Source organism: Carassius auratus, chromosome 8, assembly GCF_003368295.1.
Source record: "Carassius auratus strain Wakin chromosome 8, ASM336829v1, whole genome shotgun sequence".
NCBI classification, from domain to species: Eukaryota; Metazoa; Chordata; class Actinopteri; order Cypriniformes; family Cyprinidae; genus Carassius; species Carassius auratus.
In genome coordinates, this window is record NC_039250.1 from 3,653,407 (window position 1) to 3,674,355 (window position 20,949).

The following is a 20,949-nucleotide window of genomic DNA, read 5'->3' on the forward strand; positions in this document are numbered from 1 at the left end:
AGCACAGTAAAATAAATCTGGACAAATAACCTGAAAGCATTTTATTTGTTTATTTATTTTTGTTTTGTTTTGTTGTGCAATCTAGTTGCTTTACACCGCATGAACTTATGCACTATGTACTCAATCATATAGTGTATCAATTTATAAGGTTATTTATAAGGCACCTTTATTATTTGTTTGGCTGAAAGGCCGTGGGGCCTTTGCTAAGGAAGTAATTGAGCTCCGTTTCCATCATATTGTCAATCAGGGGTCTGGACTGGGTAATAAGACCGTAGATTTATGCATAGCTATGTGACAGAATAAACTAACATGGGCCAGCAGACTATACCTCACCCACCCGTCCTGATTGACGCAACACACACACACACACACAGTGCCGGAGAGCCATCAGCTACTCTGCACTTGAAAGCAGAGCCGTGTCCCTTTAGGGTGGGTGTTTTTTCCGTGGCTCTTGTTTTTCTCACTCTAAACTCTAATCTTGGCAGCGATCAAAGGCGATTACAACTCCATGGAATGAGCATTTTTAGAGCTTCTAAAGGCGGTTTTCAAAAACAACTGCTTTTGGGTGTGCGTCTTAAGCCAATCATCGGGACTGTGACAGCCCACACCAACTTTGATCCACAAACCGCTCTTTTAGATTTAATATATTCATGTTATTTCTGTCCTAGACCTCCCACTCTCTCCAACTCCCATCTTCATTTTATATAAGCTGGTGTTTTTGGGAGCTGATTCATTTCTCTAATACACTTGTGCTGTTTCTCCCGTGCGAGTCTTCACATCTGCAGCACTTAATATTACTGTCCCCTGGACAACTTGTTCTTTTATGAATTCCCCCTGCGCTGTTTTCTGATATTTTCTCTTCCTCCGCGTGAGTTGACTGTGCTGATGCTCTGCCGTTCGGCTGCATTGCTCCGTCTACGCTGAGCCCTTCTGTAAGGAAAAGCCTGGATGTTTGAAAGTGTTTACAAGGAGCTGAACGTGTTTGTGTGGTTCAGACGGAGGGCGAGAGGTTTGAGTTGAGGACTTGTGTTGAGAACTGCTGTAACTACTGTGTTCCAGGGCTGAAAGAGACTCTACTTGGGCATGTGGGGATTACAGTCAATGGCAGGGAATGGGTCACATGACTCAAATCCCTAAACCTGATTGGATGGCTGTTAAATAGAAATATTAGGGCACTAAGCACAGGAAAATTATACTTAAAGGGATAATCCACCCCAAAATGAAAATTTTGTCATTACCGTATTTTTGGTCGCACTTATTTTCATAGTTTGGTTGGTCCTGCGACTTATAGTCAGGTGTGACTTATTTATCAAAATTAATTTGACATGAACCAAGAGAAATGAACTAGGAGACATGAACCAGGAGAAAACTTTATTGTCTACAGCCGCGAGAGGGCGCTCTGTGTTGCTCTGTGCTCTGTGCCCTCTCGCAGCTGTAGACGTAATGTTTTCACTTGGTTCTAAATAAATGCGACTTATAGTCCAGTGTGACTTATATATGTTTTTCCTCACCATGACGTATTTTTGGACAGTTGCGACTTATAGTCCGAAAAATACAGTAATCACTTACCCCCATGTAGTTTCAAACCCACAAAGGCTACATTCGTCTTTGAAATACAGCTTAAGGTATTTTGAATGTGACTTTAAGATTAAACTTGTGACTGTCCCATTGACTGCCAAGTAATTACACTGTCAAGGTCCAGAAAAGTATGAAAAGCATCTGCCATCAGTGGTTCAACCGTAAGGTTATGAAGTGACGGGAATACTTTTTGTACGTGAAGAAAGCAATAATAATGACTTTATTCAACTTTTTTCTCAACGTTCAGAAGATGAACAAAGCTTTTATGGTTTTGGAATGACATGGTGATTGATGACAAAATGTTAATTTTGGGGTTGGAGTATCTCTTTACATGATCAGTCAAGGTCCCTACAATCTGAAAAACGAATTAATTCATTCAAAGAAATGCTTATTTAATATAAACTGTTTTAAAAATTGTAAAATGTTAAAATAAAGATAAATACTGTAATGTATTAAATGTTTAAATGTATTTAAATGTATAATCATTATTATTATTTTGTGGGATTCAAGTCTTTTTTTTTTTTTTTTTGCTAAATTGACATCTTAGAAACTTAAGAAAAAAGACCATAAGGTACTGTATGCATTCTGTTCTCAGAAATAAATTCATTTTAATTGACACTAACTGGACTGCTGTAGCTACTCTACTGTACCAGAAACAAGCCAATTGGAGGGCATCAGTCACATGACTGTCTAAACCTGTTTACATTTATCGTTTAAACGTATTTTAATTATTATTCATCATGATTCTTATTGCGTATATATAGAGATACAAAATCCAAGTTTGGGATTGATTTTATTTCTCTTCTCTTTATTTATTTACTTTTTTTCTTGGTCATAAATGTTGTTTAAAAAGAAAACAAAAACATTAATAAAGAGCAAGATTTATTTTTGATTGCTAATTTAACATATTTCGATCATTTCTGTCGTGTATCCAGTATTTGATCTGTTCTATTATCAAAAATAAATCAAATGGAAGTGATTTGGCTAGCAGGGGCGATGTGTTGAGGTCATGTCAGCTGAATGTTTGTCATGTGTTTCAGGTGAGTCGTCTGCCTGTGGAGAGCTGTTCTCAGTACAGCAGCTGTAAGACGTGTCTGGGCTCAGGAGATCCTCACTGCGGCTGGTGTGTCCTGCATAACAAGTAAGTCAATCTCGTTCCTCTTCCACAGACTACAACAGTTCTTCGCACACTAAAATATGCTTGCTATGTCTCAGGAAATAAAGCATTAGATAAGAATATAAATGGAAGGTAGTGACGTTTCTGACTATCTGAATGTAATTACAGACCTCAAGAAATTGCTTAATATGCCGTTTCAGTTCTGTGTTTAAGTACTTCCTGTTTAAAGAAAGTTTGGATGGGTCGTATTGAAGAGTGTCCTCATTTTTAGCCAGTAAGCTGTAGTTTTGTCACTGTCGTGAACTGTGATTAGCTGCTGATTGGTTAATCGGTAGCTGGGAAGGGACATTGTCATTCCTAGAGAGCATTTGATTGGACAATAAAATATGTAGTGCAGGATGAGTCATCCATACTTTTGGTTTAATTTTGCCAGAAGACAGAGACTGTACATTTTAAATCCAAACACTAGGTTTAGTGTTTTTTAAATGCTCACTGAAGCTGTACTTATTTGATTAAAAATACAGTACGAACAATGATATTTACTCCGTCACCTTCCACTCGGGATTCACTTATAAACTCTTTAAGACACCTCAGGGAATTCTGGAGCCCAGCCAGCCAATCATAGCACTGCATCGCTGGTGGCTGCCATTTCAACTACCTCATGCAGGACTTGGAAGGTGACAGGCCTCCCCACATGTTCCCTAGATTTTTTTCTTTCGCTCCCGTCATTTCTGTCTCTTACCTCCGGTTGATCCCCAGGCAGCAGCTGGTCATGGGGGCTGGTTACTGCCGTCAGGATGTGTCTGGCTATTGCTGGCTTACCAGCACCCCACGCTGCCTATCTGCTGTCATCAGGGCTTTCTGCCCCCCCCCCCCCCGTACTGGATGAACTCCTGTCAGAGAGTGGGCTGCGTTCAGTCAAAGCCAGGGGAGGAAGAGCATGTGTGATCGCAGAACACGCTCTTTAATTTATGGAGTGTTTCGGGAAAGAGATGGGAAAGGTTTTGACATAAGTGTGTGTTCGTGGTCCGGTCGAGATCGCACCATGGGGGCGGCGAGGCCTCCCTGTACGGATTGTCACTGGAAGTTTTTATCTGTAGTAAGAGGCACGTTTGGTAACACAAATTGGATCCAGAGTCGGCTTTCGAAACATCTCCGAGCTTTTGACAGCGATGTATCAAGGTGATAAAACAGCTTTGTTCTGCCTTCCTGCAGGACTGTGAACACCATTAACGAGTTTTACATGTCTACGATGTGATCCGTCTTTGTTTAATAACATTTTCTTTCCCAAAAATATATTACGAGCCCAAACTTTTGAATGGTAGTATTTTAAGAGTATGTTAACATAAAAATGAATAAAAAACTAAGACTAAAAGCTTCAACTGTCCTGATTTGGTATCTTAACAGCTGCAAACGTTGATTATCCAATCAGATTTTGCGTCACAGCTAATTAATTATCAATAATTACAAACGTGTCTGTATTTCAGCTAGGGGTGTGCCGGTTTCAGAATTGGTGATGACGGTTATGACGTGAGTCAAATGTGACGGTTCATAACATAACCGTCCGGGGGGGGATAGCGTGTTTCATTTTGTTTCATAGTGTCTCGCCACCATGCTAGTGGATCTGCCGTAGAGTCAATTGGTTGATCTTGGAGATAGCGGGTTAACTCTGTGTCAGGGCACGCTCTGATCGGTAAAGGGGAAGATATTTCAGACCTCCGTTTAGTAAGGAGATCTGTCACAAAACTCATCATCCGCGCCAAAGTTTTTTGAGCAAATTTCAAAGCCGCACCCGCCCGCCATCCGCTGATTGTTTTGCGGTCTATGCTTTGCTGATGCGAGCCGCAAAAAAAAAAAAAAAAGCCATTGTCTGTTCTAGAAAGGATGCAGCAAAAATATTTAATGCTAGAGTATGAGGCATATGCCTACGCTGAGTTTCATTTACAATGAGATGCGCTCTAGTTCACAGTGCAGCAAGTGAACGCGGCGCGCTGGTGCTTCCATGTCACGGTTATCATTGTCTGCTATATTTGCTTTTTATTTATTAAAATACATGACATTGGTTGATGAAACATCTATTAAAATTAAGATAAAATTTGTTCAAAACGAAATTCGTTTTTAAGAAAGGTTTTCTACAAAGCAAAATTTAATGAAGTGGTAAATATCATGTCTGACGATTTACAAAACTTCATTAAGTGGTAAACACCATGTCTCCCGATATATTGCGCATCTGATGATCCTATCTAAAAAATGAAAATAATTTTTGATAAAAAATGTTTCTAAAAAATATTTTAATGACACGGTTTTGCCGGTTATAGAGTTCTAATGACGGTGTTCAACTATAACCGCCGGTCTCACGGTTATATACTAACCGTCACACCCCTAATTTCAGCTTACATTCTAATTTATTGAGATGCACCTGCAATCCAATTTTGTGTCACAACTATTCATTTTACAGTTGTGTGTCTTTGACAGTCATTTTATGTTCTTTACAAATGTGTCTCTATTTCAGCTTTGTTTTGTCTTCCTGTAGTTCCAGAAAGGCTGTTACTGATTTTTACAAGTCTACAATTTAACGTATATTTGCTGAATAACATTATTTTTGAGAAGAAAAAAACTTTTGAATGGTAATTTATATGATTTAATTTGGGGTATTTTAGAAATATGGTAAAAAGAAAAGAAAAGTGACCTCAAAACTAATAGAACAACTTATAGTAATTGTTGTTATTTTATTTGTACAGCTTCAGACATTACTCATTGCGTGAACAAAATAACATGACAAAATACCCCCTAATAATGTGAATAATCAGAACAAACAATCATGGACAAATGAATAACAGATATATTGTCAATAATCTGACAGCCAGACAAGAATGAAGACCAATTACACCATTAGAAGACTTTAACAGTTGTTCTTCCAGCGTTACAAATGTGTCTGTACTTCATCACAGATTGTCATTGGAAGCTGTTAAAAAAAAAAAAGAAGCAGAAATCTGCTATATCTGCAGTGTGAGGTACTGTGTGTGTTTGGTTAAGTTGGATTCACACTCAGCAGTCGTAGTGTTTCCAAGTTTTTGACAACAGCGTTTAGATTTAAATAAAGTCATCCAGAGGTTGAAAAAACGGCTTTGTTCTGCCTTCCTGTAGATACTTCAGACATGGCTCAACCAATCGGATTTTGTGTCACGACTGAGTGTGCATATTTTAAGTTCAATTACACCATTAGAAGACTTTGGCGGGCATTCTACATTCATTACACATGTGTCTGTACTTCATCACTGATTCAAGACAGACACACAAAACATTGTCTTCTCTTCTCAAAATCTCTACAGCAGAGTTCAGTTACACAAATTGGATCCAGAGTCAGCATTCGAAACGTTTCCGAGCTTTTGACAGCGGCGTATAGACACAGATAAAGTTATCCAGAGGTGATAAAACAGCTTTGTTCTGCCATTGTGGAGTTTTACACGTCAGAGAGAGAAAAAGAAAAAAACTCAGTGCCGATCTATTTTCCACCGTCGCCATACCTTCAATGAGATAAAGATCTTTAATTAAGATGTAAATCTGGGATTGATGGAATAATTAGCGCAAGCCTTTACCACACCCGTTGGAAAATGACATTTGTTTGCATATTAATAGCATATCCCCAGACTTTACACGACCTCGTGACAGCCGCTGCTCAGCGCAATTAGCAGCAGATCAAGCAAAGCAATGGCCGACGTGTTCATTGCACGCAAACCCCGTTTCTAAACTCCAAAGAGCCTGACCTTTGACCTCAACTGGCTCGTCACCTGATGAATGAAAAAATATGATACATAGACATCTGACAATGCATCGACGACTCGGCTGTCTGCCGCGTGGCTTTGTTCCGCACAGACGAGTGTGACTTTATAGAGTCGATGGAAACTGTTTGCTTTGAAAGTTAAAAAAAAAAGGTAACCTTGAGACACCCGGTGTACATGAGTGTCTCAAGCACTCGGGCTGTCGAGTCTGTTTTATCAAAGTAAATCTTTGAGGATCTCAGTATATTAACTTTGAGATTATTTAACTCCCACTGGTTAAATATACAAAAAGTGACCTTTTTTTTTTAGTTCCTTTTTCGGCATTGTGAAATAAATCAATGCTGAATAACTCAAATGACTTGTGCACTAGCGCATTAGCGGGATAATTATCAGTACAGAGGTGTCAGGTACAACAAGGTTTCTGTCAAAAATAATTGAGCTATCTTTGAGATCTCAGACATCACATTGAAGTTGATTCTTAGGACCATTGCTTTATGCTGTTGAATTGATTTCTGTGGTAATTACTGTGGCTTTTTTTTTTTACTGATTATGTATTGCTAATATTCTTTCAGCTAAGTGTGCATGAAACAACTGCAAAAATACACAAAGTAACGAATTGAATTAAATGCAGAGTTTTGAAGTATAAACACTTTAGTCACTTAACACTTTACTATAATCATTTGTCCATTGTATAGTGTATTTTTAACTATTCAGTAGTCAATTCTACATGTTTCTAATTCACTGGAACAAAATGGTTCATAAGAGTAATTTCTTCAGGAATCAGACTACACTGATTGTGCTGTGTGTATTTAATTCACTAAGAAGCACTGGCTCATACGAGACAATTGTTCAGGAATCATTTGGTCTGCACTGGTTTTGATGTGCACATTTGATTCACTAAGAAAGAAAAAGAGTCAGACTATATGTTGAGATCAGTGTAGTCTGATTCCCAGATGAATGAATCTTTTGAGATTTTGATTTCTTTTCAGCAAATCAAACACGTAAAGCACAACCAGAGAGATTTGGTTCCTAAGAATGGTTTCTGTTTTTTTTGTGTGAATTTGATAAAAATCTGATTTAAGATTAAATTTGTTTTTGAAATATTACCATACATAGATAATGTCTCTTTAGCTGCACAGTGTTGTATGTACAGCCAGTCAGTTTCTGCAAATTGCATAATATTTGTCAATATAACAGTAGCTGTAAGCTGCAAGTGTTTGATTCACTACAAATGGCTCAGAAGAGTCAATTGTTCAGGAATTCTTATGAATCAGTTCTTTTCAGTGAATCACCATCACCAGTGCCTGAAGCTTCAGTGACAATGCTGCAATGTCGTTAAATACAAGATGCAATTTCTTGTGTCGAGACTAAAACTTTTCTCTGCACATAGATACATTTATATTCACATGACATTTTTCTCACTTTTTAATTTCCAATCAGGTTGAAACTATGGTGAGCAGAATTAAATTGGATCTGGTGTCAGTTTACAGATGGATGAGGTTAGACAGACATATGGTTTCACATTGCCTAAGTAAAATGAGTGAGAAGAACAGACAATCCCATAATGCACTGCTCATCATGCACATGTGTGTGTGCCTATGGCTTGACCTAAAGTCATACATGTTTTTCTTTATTCTCTTCTTTTGATGTGTATTCTTGAGCGATACAATAATATTTGAGCGAGTATGACGAGTCACAGTTAATTTTTTAAGCTCTTATTCTATCACTGTTACTGTAGCTCATACTAAGTTACACCCATGAATAACACCTCGAATGGTGAGGCTTGTTTGTTGCTTTGGAGATGTAGAAAACCATGTGTTTTCTATCCCGTTATATCTTTCATTCGCATCAGTTTCATTGTCTTTCTCTCGCCTCAATGACAGCCAAAAAAAAGAGCCTTCAAAAAACTACGCCCCTTCCTCCCATCTCACCATAACACGCTTTATAATCACTGGAACGGTTGCTCTTAACCTTCCGTGTTCATTTATTTCAGCTTCATAAATCCAGATAGCCTTTGTAGTGGGTGTCCTGCGGATCTATCGTCTTTTATCAGCGCACATAATGCTGAATAATGACTGGCACACCCCACGGTTTTGTTCGCTGGTTATTATGTTCTTTTGTTGACAAGACAGTACCCCTTCTCTGTATAATTAATATTTGGACATGTGCACGTATCTCCGTTTCTCCCGTTGCGATGACACCGCTCTCAGTCTTGTGTTTTCGCTGTGATATAAAAGCTGGTCGAACAGATGTTCAGGTTCTGACCTCTTTATCACAAAAACAAACCTTGTTTGTAGCAAACCACCTTATGAGTGATCATTAAAAATTAAATCTTAAGCTAAATATTTATTTGTTTATATGTAATATTTAACATTGTCCCTCAAAAGAGAGAGATTAAGTATATTTATGCAAAATTAAAAACATTAATTTTTAGTCTAACTGTCTGTCTGTCTCTCTGTCTGTATAAATGTAAATGTATATCTAATGACATTCTAATTTATTTATTCAATTTTTATAGATTGAATTTATTTATTTATGATATATGAATAAATACATTGTATATAAATGTATGTATATGTAAACATTATATAGAATTTTAATAATAACATTTTATTTTTGTATAGTATGCAATTCTTTAAATATATAAAAATTATATAAAATAAGTAATCACAAAAAATCGACTAAATATATATTTTAAAATTAGAAAATAATAAAAAATAAAAAATAATATTTTTATGTATAGTGTGTGTGTGTGTGTGTGTGTGTGTGTATATGTGTGTGTATGTATATATATATATATATATATATATATATATATATATATATATATATATACAGAATATTCTGTTTTCAAAATAAAATAAATATATACACAATGTACAATTTAATATTTAAAATGTATTATATATTTTACTATGCATTGCAAAATGTATGTTTGTGCGTATTAGTGTTTTGTAATCTAATGTAATGTAGAATGCATTTTTAGATGATATTTTTCCAATATGATTGATTCGGTATGTTCAAGACGCATCTACTAAATATATGCAATTTCTCTCTGAAATGTCATTTTTGGAGTTTGTTTATCTGATATTTCGTGGTTCATCGACAGTTCAAACTCCTTCTGAATGCGTGTGGCCCTCTTTTGTTAAACACACATATGTAACCCCATGTTTCTGAGGCCTTTCATCGCATCCGGCTCGTTTTGTTTTCCAGTACTCGCTCTCCTCGGGGAAACGCACCGTGCACCATTGCCATGAGAGATGCTTTTCACCGCCAGCCGCTGCCAAAAGCGTACTCGTTTTTTGGCTCGGGAGGGGACAGGGGGCGGCTCTGACCTGCATCTTATTCTTCTCCTAGTTGTCTTGGCTTTGTATTCAATTCCCCGAGAGCTCTTTAGCCTCTAGTCACCGACATGGCCGAGCCAAAGGGAGAGAGACCGAGTAGAAGAAGGGGGCAGGGGGGGAGAAAAGCGCCAAAGTGTATCTCTGGAAATGGTTTGTGTCCATGGCAACGAGGGGAAGCTGGAAGATGGATTTGCAGTGTAATTCAAATCAGCCCCATTTGGTGGAGTTTGTATTGTATTACTGTTCCTACCGAAGGGCTCTTGTGGATTCGGGAAAATTAGCAGTCCAGTGTCTGGTAGAAAGGACTGTGGTTAAAAGCTTTAGGAGGCCTATTATTGTGCGCTCGTCTGATGTGATGGATCAGTCATGGTTTGGTTGGGTTGCAGTGTTTGTTAAGAGCGCGCAGGTCTCTGTAGGCACTGTTAGCGGCTCTCACGAGTGTCCCTCAGTGTTCATTAATGTTCTATTCATGGTTGGGTCTTTCAATGACTGCACATTTACTGGTTGACCTCACCGACGGCTCTAGGTGTACTCACGACTAGCACGCTACTGGAGACTTGTGCTAATTGTTCTGGAGGACTGGATGCTTCTAGGCTGATAGCAAACGCACGTCATTGAGACGTGCATTCATCTGGAAACCTCTTTTAGAACATCTTCTGCTCTCAAAAAAAAAGCCTGCCGTTCAACATCCAATACTCCAAATGTTTGTGGATTTTTAAGATGTTTTTCATGTTTCTACACAAACACAGCACTCAAACTTATAATAGGTGTATTTATTTATTTTTTGGCTGCTTAAAACATGTATTGTATGTGTGATATGAAGCTGTGTGTATGTATATATATATCAATTAAATCAATTCTGTAATTAGATATTTTTCAACATATTAATATTATTGATGTAATATTATATTGTAATAAAGTATTCAATGTATACATTTAATGACATTTTTAAGATTATAAAGCTATGCACATTACTGTTACTTATTACTGTACAATATATATTTTCAATTATTTTGATTCAATGTAATTTTAGTTAACGTTTTAGTAATATTGTTGCTTTTTGTCAGTTTTATTACTTTTATTTATTTTAGTCATTTTTGTACATTTAATTACTGCTGGGCAATGATTAATTGCATCCAAAATAAGTTTTGTGTACATAATATATATATATATGTGTGTGTGTGTGTGTGTAATGTTTATATTTATTATGTATATATAAACACACACACGTGCATGTGTGTATATTTAAGAAAAATTGTGTTTATATATAAAAGTACCGTACAGACCAAAAGTTTGGAAACATTACTATTTTTAATGTTTTTGAATGAAGTATTTGATCAAAAATACAGAAAAAACAGTAATATTGTGATATATTGTTAAAATTTTAAATAATTGTTTTGAAATATATTATACTTTAAATTATCATTTATTCCTGTGATGCAAAGCTGAATTTTCAGCAACATTACTCCAGCCTTCAGTGTCACATGTAATATCAGTCGATCACATGATCATTTAGAAATCATTCTAATATTCTGATTTATTATGAGTGTTGGAAACAGATCTGCTGTCTATTATATTTGATGAATAAAAGGTTAAAAAGAACTGCATTTATTCAAAATGATAAAAAAAATTCTTTACTATCACTTTTTATCAATTTAACACATCCTTGCTGAATAAAAGTATTGATTTTATTTTAAAAAATGAAGAAAAAAATTACTGACCCCAAATTACTGACCAGTAGTGTATATTGTTATTACAAAATATTTATATTTTAAAAACACATAGCTTCTTTTTTTTTCTTTTTTTTTTAACTTTTTATTCATCAAAGTATCCTAAAAAAGTATCTGAAAAAATATTAAGCAGCAGAACTATTTCCAACTTTGATAATGAATCATCATATTAGAATGATTTCTAAAGGATCATGTGATAATGATCCTAAAAATTCAGCTTTGCATCACAGAAATAAATTATAATTTAAAGTATAATACATTTCAAAACAATTATTTTAAATTGTAATAATATTTCACAATATTACATTTTTCTGTATTTTTGATCAAATAAATGCAGGCTTGATGAGCAGAAGAAACTTCTTTCAAAAACATTAAAAATAGTAATGTTTCCAAACTTTTGGTCTGTACTGTATATATAATATACATTTAATGAATATAAATATATACATGTAAATACTGTAATAAATTTATATACACAGTATATAAATATACTATGGATGGATCGGTGGGTGGAATGATGGATGGATGGATGGGTAGGTAGATAGATAAGTAGGTAGATAGATAGAAATAATAAATTGTGTGAGTAATATATACATATTCTATATTTTCGTATAAATTTTCTATAGGTCCTTTTTATTACATGTTCAAAATGCTTTTGTAAAATGTATGTTATTATTTGGAACATGCAACTCATCAGCAAGCGTTATTAATATGTTAACGTTTCATAACTATATAAAGTATGTAAATATGCTCTTTTTAAGAACCGAATACTCTGTGGAAATTGTCAGCACTTTAAATCTGCTACATCTAGTTTCTGAAAGATTGCAACTAAGTGGGAAAGTCAAATGAAAGAAAACTATCGTTTAAATCTCTGATGACTGATGTCTGCAAGCAGTAAAGGTCGTGTACCAGACAGACGTCCTGAAAGGCACAGAGAAAAACTGTTGTCTTGTCAAACAGGTGGACGCTTCTCCCATTGTTCCTCTCACTAATCAAAGTCAAAGACACGATTGACCCAGAGACTCTCAGAGCACTTAGTCCTTTACGTGTATCAATTAATGCACGCCATCGATTTCTCTCGCCCCGTCTTTCACCCCTCACTCGATCTTAACAATCTGTCCACCCAGTCACCTCAGACGGCCGCTATCAGAGTTCTCCATCATTAAAGGCCGCAGGAGTTTTCAAGGTTTTCATCCCATTTCTGCCCTAGTTCTCCATTTACACAGGGTTCAATGTGACCTTAGAAGTAATAAAGCAATATTACTTGGACTGGAATTGGGGGGAGACCAGTGGAAACCATCCTGGAATTATCCTCATAAGAAGGACACCAAATATGGAAGCATAATAGATTTCTCAGAAATTGGAATAGCTCAGCTGGTACTCAGAGAGTGAAGCTCTCAGCTGGGGAGAAATGAGTCAAACTAGTTCAGATGGAGAGACAACGAGAAAAGGCTGGAAAATGAATGTAACCTGGACTTTAGGTAAAGGTTAAAGTCTTAGTTTAACCAAAAATGCAAACCCACAAACCTTTATGACTGGTTTTCGTCTGCAGAAGACCAGCCGGAGGTATTTTGAAGAGCATCCAAGCAGCTGTCTTCAGACTAAGAGCCCACATGACTCACGCAATATATTCCAGGTCTTCTGAAGTCTTTGTGTGATAAACAGACCAGATCTCAATAGCTTTTAAATCTCATTCATTTGGTGCAGAATGACTCCTGTGAATCATGTGTTTGGTAAATGAATAGATGTCAAATTTGTCATTTGTACACACACATAGGAAGACTTTGATGTGTTGGGGGAAATTGCACCAGGTTTGACGTCAGTGACCGCTAATGCCATTGGTTTTCTAGTTTAAATATGTGCATGTGCAAATGAGATTTTCAGTGAAAAACAGCAGTGAACACGTCAAATGGACCAAACTCATGGTGCTTTTCTGTGCTTTTGTTTCAGTATATGAAAAAGAGCAGCTCAGAGATTATTTTATTTCTTTATTTATGCAAGACGTTTATGATAAATTTGAAATGGGAAGTTCATGCTTTCAAATAATCAAACTTGGTGCAAACAGGACGCATTGTGCCGGGCTTGACAATAGTGATCAAACGTCATACATTTTCATAAGTCTTGTAGTTTAAATATGGGGGATATGCAAATTAATTATTCAATGAAAAAACAAGTCATGTGGACCAAATCTAATGCTGTTTTGTTTTCTGGTGTTTTTTAGTGCTTTAATTAAATGAACACAAGCAGCTCAGATTTATTTTACTTGTAAATCTTATTTGTATATCTTTCTTATATATGTTCCTTAGAGTAGAGTAGATAAAGAGAGAGTGTGTGTGTGTGTGTATGTATATGTAAGCGTTTATAGAATATGAATCAACTTAAATTTGAAGCTTCATTCATTCATTCATTCATTCATTCATTCATGACATTTATAATAAATTAATAAATGTGAATTGTCATTCATGCATGCACACATTCAAACTTGGTGCATTGAGCCAGGCTTGACAATAGTGATATTTTCACTATTTTCTTATTTATTTATTTATTTTGGTACAGTATATTTTGGTACAGTATACTTTATACAGTATGTTGTGTAATATTATGTTCCTCTAAAATAAGGAATAAATGTAAATAAATAGTTAAAATATTTATTTAGTGTTCCTCCAAAAGAAGGAATACATGTCAACACTAGTTTATTTATTGATTGATTGATTGATCGATTGTAAAATTTTTGGTTTTCCTCCAAAAGAAGGAAAACATTTAAATAAATAGTTTACATAACTGCAAAATATTTACACAATGTATTTATTTATTTACTTATTTTTGGTGTACCTAAAAATAAATACATTTAAATAAATAGTTTAAATGTTTATAATATATATATTTATACTAAATTAGTCAATTTGATTTGTATTATTCATTTATTTATTTAATGCTAAATAAACACATTTAAATGAAATTAATTAAACCGAAGTGGGTGACATGATGATCATTTTTGGATGATCTATTATTTTAACAGTCTTTGTGTTCCTGAATGACAATCTAAAGGTTGTTGGTTCAGTCCCAGCACAATCCCCTTAATCATAAGAAGCTCCAGAGCATTTGTCCTTGTTCAGCGTTCCACAAGTCCCTTTGAACAAAAGCGTCCGCTAAACGAATGCTTGCTTACACGAGCATTGTTTCACTGTACGCTTCCTGTCATGGGCGATTTACAGCCCTCGTTGATTTCCTGCCCCAGATTTGCTTGCTGTACATGCTGCGCTTCAAGAGGGATCAATACGCTCCTCAAGGAAACATTCCTGTGGGTCGTTGTATTGTTGTCACCTGAGTATTTGTGTCCCGGGAACCACCTCAGGACCACCCTACCTGAGAAAGGTGGCGGTGTCTCATAAATCACATTAGTTCCAGTTCACCAGAAAGACAAGTGCAGTTTAATTGGACAAAAACTCATTTCTCGAACGCAGGAAAGAGAGAAAAACGAGAGCGAAATGGGGCAGGAAGGCCTTGAAGGTGCATGTACCGAGAGATATCCTTTTCTAACTCTTTAATTAAGACTGCTCCCGTTTCTTTTTTCTTTCCTTAGACATATGGGTATAATTAAGGGAAAACAAATCATTACTGCCGTGTGCGTTGCTGGTGAATAATGGCATTGTCAGTATCGACTGCGCTTGCTTCATTTGCCAGACAGACTGGCGCGCTGGAGGTAAAAATGTGGCGTTTTGCTGTCGATGATGGAAAATAATGCCATCTTAGACATCGTGATGAATTAGATACCTGGGCTTTTTGGCAAATATTTAGCTCCCCCCCCCCCCCCTTCTGTGTGTCTAGTTGTGATGTGTTTGATGCGATCCGGGGCGGCTGCGCTTTTAAAGGCTTGTTCTCTATCTCTCCTCAGTGTGTGTTTTTCATTAGAGTCTCTCCGGAGTGGCCTCAAAATTAAAGCGCATTTAATTTAGCGAGCCTCGTTATGCATCATCAGCTTATACTGTACTTCTCGCTGCTGACAAATAACAGTAATCAGCAATAGGTGTGTTTAGGGCTGAAGTCGCTAAAATGTGACTTGATTTTGAATGAGGTTGGTGTATTTTAATGCACAGTGTCATGAATGGTGTGCCAAACATTGTTCTTACAGATGATCGGGGTCGGGTTATGATGAGGCTTTGTGTACATTAGCGTTACCCTCCTCATTCGCGGGCTAACACAAGCACTGGCGACTTTTAACTCCACTTAACACGTCTAACCAACGTGCCAGGTTTATGAATGCTTCCCTGCAGATGTACTCAGCTCACTCCCACGGACGCTTGGCGGGAAAAACAAATGAAAGAGCTTAGGAAGAGTGTCGGCTCCGCAATCATTGTTACTAAAATGCTTACGAATTTCTGTGCTTGTCTCATTTGCCTTTAGGAGATAACCAAAACCCTAATCTTTCTCTATAATTTTCACATTCAGTTTTCCCCCCATGATTATAGACCTGTGGTATGACCATAACCTTATATAACTGTAATGTAAGATTTTACATTAATATTGTATTCATTAACATCATCAAATTCATTAACTATCAGTTAAAAATAATTTATTACAGACTTCATTAGTGTAATTTAATGTTATTTTTTTGTTACATATTACATTTTCAACAATGGTAACGTATTATGAACAAACTTATTATTTGTTTTACATTTATATACATTTTAGTTTTATATGTTATTTTAGGATTTCTAAATCATTATAAAAAGTTTCATATTTATTATTTTAAGATAAGATTTAATACTTATTATATTATTGTATATTGTTTGTGTATTTCAATTATTTTATATTTATATCATTTTAGTTTAATTTATTGTTATTGTACAATTTGAAAATTATTCATAACAATTATTTTATTTGTTAATTGTTATTTTAAGATTAGATTAAATACTTATATCATGTTAGTGTTCCTGTAGCTCAATTGGTAGAGCACTGAATAGCAAGCAAGCAAGCGCAAGGTTTGGGGTTCGATTCCCCGGGAACACATGATATGTAAAAAATTGATAGCCTGAATGCACTGTAAGTCGCTTTGGATAAAAGCGTCTGCTAAATGCTTAAATTTAATTTCATTTTAAATAATATATATATATATATATATATATATATATATATATATATATATATATATATATATATATATATATATATATATATATATATATATATATATATATATACGTGTGTGTGTGTGTGTGTGTGTGTGTGTGAGAGTGTGTATATATATATATTGTTTTTTATTTATATAATTTTAGTTTTGTTGTTATTTTAAGGTTAGATTTAATGGTGTGTCATGTTTCTACATTACACATTTATATATTTATTATATTCATTTATATTTATCAGTTTATTTACTTATGTTTAATCACAACAGATTAACACAATGTAAAAAATGTATTAATAAATCAAATGTAGTTAATAAATAGAAATGTTATAATTTTATTTATTTTTAAATTCTAAAAAAATATTGGTCATTAGTTTGTTGGATGCATTCACTAATGTTGATGAATTACACTTTGATGTAAAGCGTTATTGTCTTCTTTTTATTATTGTGGAAATGGAGCATAGCACTACATCTACTGTGAATTCAGTTTTAAAAAAAAGTAAATATTTTCAGATAATCTGGATAATTAAATCTGACACAAATTGTGACATTTATTTTAGTAACATTTTTCCTTTTTTTTTTTTTTGTTAACTAGATCTGATTTATTGTAAATTATTGGCAAGTCTAACATTTTAACAGTCTAAGTCATACACTCAAACAGTATAAAGATATGGTTCTGATATTTATGCAGCAGTATTCAGGTTGCAACTGCAAAGTTTTCCACCATTATTTGGGATAAGTCACATTACTCCATGTTTTAGTCATTATCATGTGTAAATAACGAAGAGCACCCTGATCTCTCATGCACAGATATAAATCTACACATCTCTGTCTTTGCGTGGTATATGAGTCTGTTCTGCCCAGCATATAGCTCCATATCAGCAGCATCAAAAGCGTTTTGTATTGTAGATCCATTTGCGGGGACTGTGGATATCAGTGGATACTTGACATGCATTGGTCTGAGTGGACAGGGAAAAGGAACATCATGCTCACTGAAGCTTGAATCAGACAAACGCCTTATCAAGCCAGCACTGCCAACTACAGGCTATTGTGCAGGCCGGGATGTTTCTGTTTACTCATCCGTTTGTTTGTTTGTTTCCAGGTGCTCCAGAAAGGAAGCATGCGAGAAGTGGACCGAGCCGCTTCACTTCAGTATGGAGCTGAAGCAGTGTGTTGACATCACTGTCACTCCTAATAACATGTCCGTGACCTCCGCTCCCACACAGGTGACTGAGTTTTTATGCTACACCAGAAGTAGCTGGAACCATCATAATGCACTTTTATTTTGAACACTCACAATGGCATCCTTTATTAGTATTGCTTTCCTAGTATAATGGATGCTTTGATAAAAACATACTGTATGAGAATGAATATCACAAGGTGGGAATGATTTAAAGGGATAGCTCATCCAAAGATGAATATTTTGTCACTTTTTACTCACACTTGCGTTATTCTAAACCTGTAGAACGTCAGCAAAGGGGATCATTTTCATAAAATAATGGCTTAAATATATCTATCTGTCACACAGATCAAACATATATCAGCGGAAGACTTTTATTATGCATTCATGGTGCTTTTTTTTAGCTTGACAGACCCGGTTTTTATTGTAATTATATGGAAAAGAGAGGCTCAGGGATTGATTATATTGAAATTTATGCATTAAACAAAAACTATTCATCAGAGAGCCACCAGTATTCGTAATATATAATGTTAGATTTATTAGACAACTAAAGTAGAAGTGTTTTTTATTGTGCATGTATAAGATTCATTCTAAAATTTAGATTTATAGACAGATCATCTATTTATAGAATGTTGTTCAGACTTCATCTTTTCTGTTTCTTGAAATAATAATATAGAATTGAATAATAACATGTATTAGTAAATGCAATAAAACAGGATAATTGTTAGTTTATGATATTTAATGCATTAACTAGTGTTAATGTTAGTGTTGCTGTAATTTTATATTATAGTATATCAATATGGTTATTTTTATGGTGAATTAAATTAAAATTACTAAAATATTTTGGATAGTTTTTTATTATTTTAATTATAAATTAGTATGTACGTTTCTCATTATATAATACCAGAGTAAAAAAATTTTTTATTTTTTATTTGTAGAAAAGATTATTTTTTATTTGTAGATAAAAAATTATTTTTTATTTGTAGAATATTCTTCGATCTTCATCTTTTGCTTCAGCTTTAAAATGATGGTGAATTGAAACTTTTTAGTTGATTTTTTTCTTTTTTTCTTTCATTAATGCTTACAGAACCGCACTAAAACACGGTTTTCACACATGTTAGTCAGGCGGCTGACGTGATGATCTAGTATGTCTGACAGGAGAACGTGTGTGTGTGTGTGTGTGTGTGTGTGTGTGTGTGTGTGTGTCTTCCAGCTGAGTGTGAAGGTAGCTAATGTCCCGAACCTCTCGGCTGGGGTGACGTGTGTGTTTGAGGAGCTTTCAGAGAGTCCAGGAGAAGTGCTAGCCAAAGGACAAATCCTCTGCATGTCCCCACCCCTGCGGGACGTCCCATCTGTCACCCAGGGATACGGTAAGAAACAGGGAATGCCATCATTTCACATCAACATTGACATCATGTGTAAATAATATAGGAGGATACTTGATTTTTTTCTTTCTATTTGGGATATGATTGGATCTTAAAAAGCTGTAATATTATAAATTAATGAAAAAAATTCTTCCCATGTTGTTATATATATTGTTATATATTTCAGCTAAATTAAACCCTTCTTTCACCTTTCTGTGGTTGAGCCATTGTCGGTATACTAAAACTCTTAATAAGGGTCAACAAGGTGTTTAATTTGACTTGAATGAAAATGAGGCTGAGGGACAGATGTGTAATTCATTCTGGAATTAGGTTGTTTTCATGTCCCTGGCCATGTCTAATTTACACAACCCATGTTTTCCGGATTTTTAGTCCACTAAAAAAATGCATTTTCAATGCAACCTAAAGTTGAACCCCATTTTCATTCTCGTTATATTGAATATGGCATCTGACAAGGTCTGAACAGCAGAGGATCTCAGACAGATGATCTCTCGTTTGCTTGACTTACTCACAGCACTAAAAGCTTCTTTAATCATCATAATATCATGTCTAATATTGTAAATTATTTAGCATGGGCTCCTCCTGCTGAGTCTTGGGTCGTCCCAAGGTTTCGTTTTCATTCCATCCTGGGGGATTTCTATTCCAATATCACCTTTTGAGGAAAAAAAATGAATCTGAATTGCAGCACAACTATTTTCAATGTTGATAATACTTAGAAATGTTTCTTGAGCAGCAAATTAGCATATCAGCATGATTTCTGATGATTTCATGTGACACTGAAGACTTGGAGTAATGATGGTGAAAACAGTTATTTTAAATTGCAATAATATTTAGCAAAATTGCTGTTTTTTTTTTTTTTTTTTGATCAAATACTGAGCATAATAGACTTTATTCTAAGAGTTAGTTTTTCCAGTGTGCAGGTTTAATTCATTCCTTTAATTTGTTTTCACATTAAATTGTGTCATGTATATTTCTTGTTTAATTTTTCTGTGAGCAAAAACAAATTGTTTTGAAAAGCTCAAACTGTGTTTTACAGGGTTGTTTGTCCATCTGAAGTTTGTAGAAAACATATTTTCAGTCTTTTAACAGTCAGACTGAACATCCATCACTCACGTCCTCGTTTTCATTTGCATCAAATGAAATGCATCTACTCTGACCAAGTCTATTAAGCTGCTCTGTAGAGCCGCTTCAAACAAATTGCGCTTTAGAAATAAAATGTAATTTGATTAAAAATTTCCCTACGTGTTTCCCATTTTTTGGCGTTTTATTTATTTATTTTTTTACCTTTTGTGATGACTGAAAATTACATGAATCTCTTCTGCGTTTCCTGAACCTTTGAGACGTACTTTTCATTTTATTTTCCTTGGTTTTTAAGGTACTCTAAGAATTCAAAATCTCCTGATAGTAACTTTTAGACTCCGGAAGCCTGGTATTGCCATTAATAACAATTATTGCATGTCCAAATGGAAATATTATGTCAATTATAGTGAAGTGAGGCCCACAAGTATCATTTGATGGGCAGAGATGTAGTCATTATGGAACGCAAAAGGGTTGCTTAGTTTGAAACATAAGTGCATTTCGCTCACAGATGGAAGAAGTGGATAAATGGTCTCGCAATCAAATATATTAGAAACATGAACATTAGTGAGTACATGTGCAGAGAGGAGCACAGAATCTGCGCTGGTTCAAACGGCCTTTCTCATGCTAACTT

General features: G+C 35.1%; 1 protein-coding gene across 1 annotated transcript in view; it reads left to right on the top strand.

The window, feature by feature from the left end:
• Window positions 1-20,949, top strand: part of plxna3 (plexin A3) — a 160,050-nt gene that overhangs the window by 64,820 nt on the left and 74,281 nt on the right. The window contains exons 5-7 of the mRNA XM_026269114.1: window positions 2,619-2,719; window positions 17,779-17,902; window positions 19,070-19,226. Of these exons, the coding sequence (XP_026124899.1) occupies window positions 2,619-2,719; window positions 17,779-17,902; window positions 19,070-19,226 (382 nt within the window). The remainder of the gene's footprint in view (window positions 1-2,618; window positions 2,720-17,778; window positions 17,903-19,069; window positions 19,227-20,949) is intronic.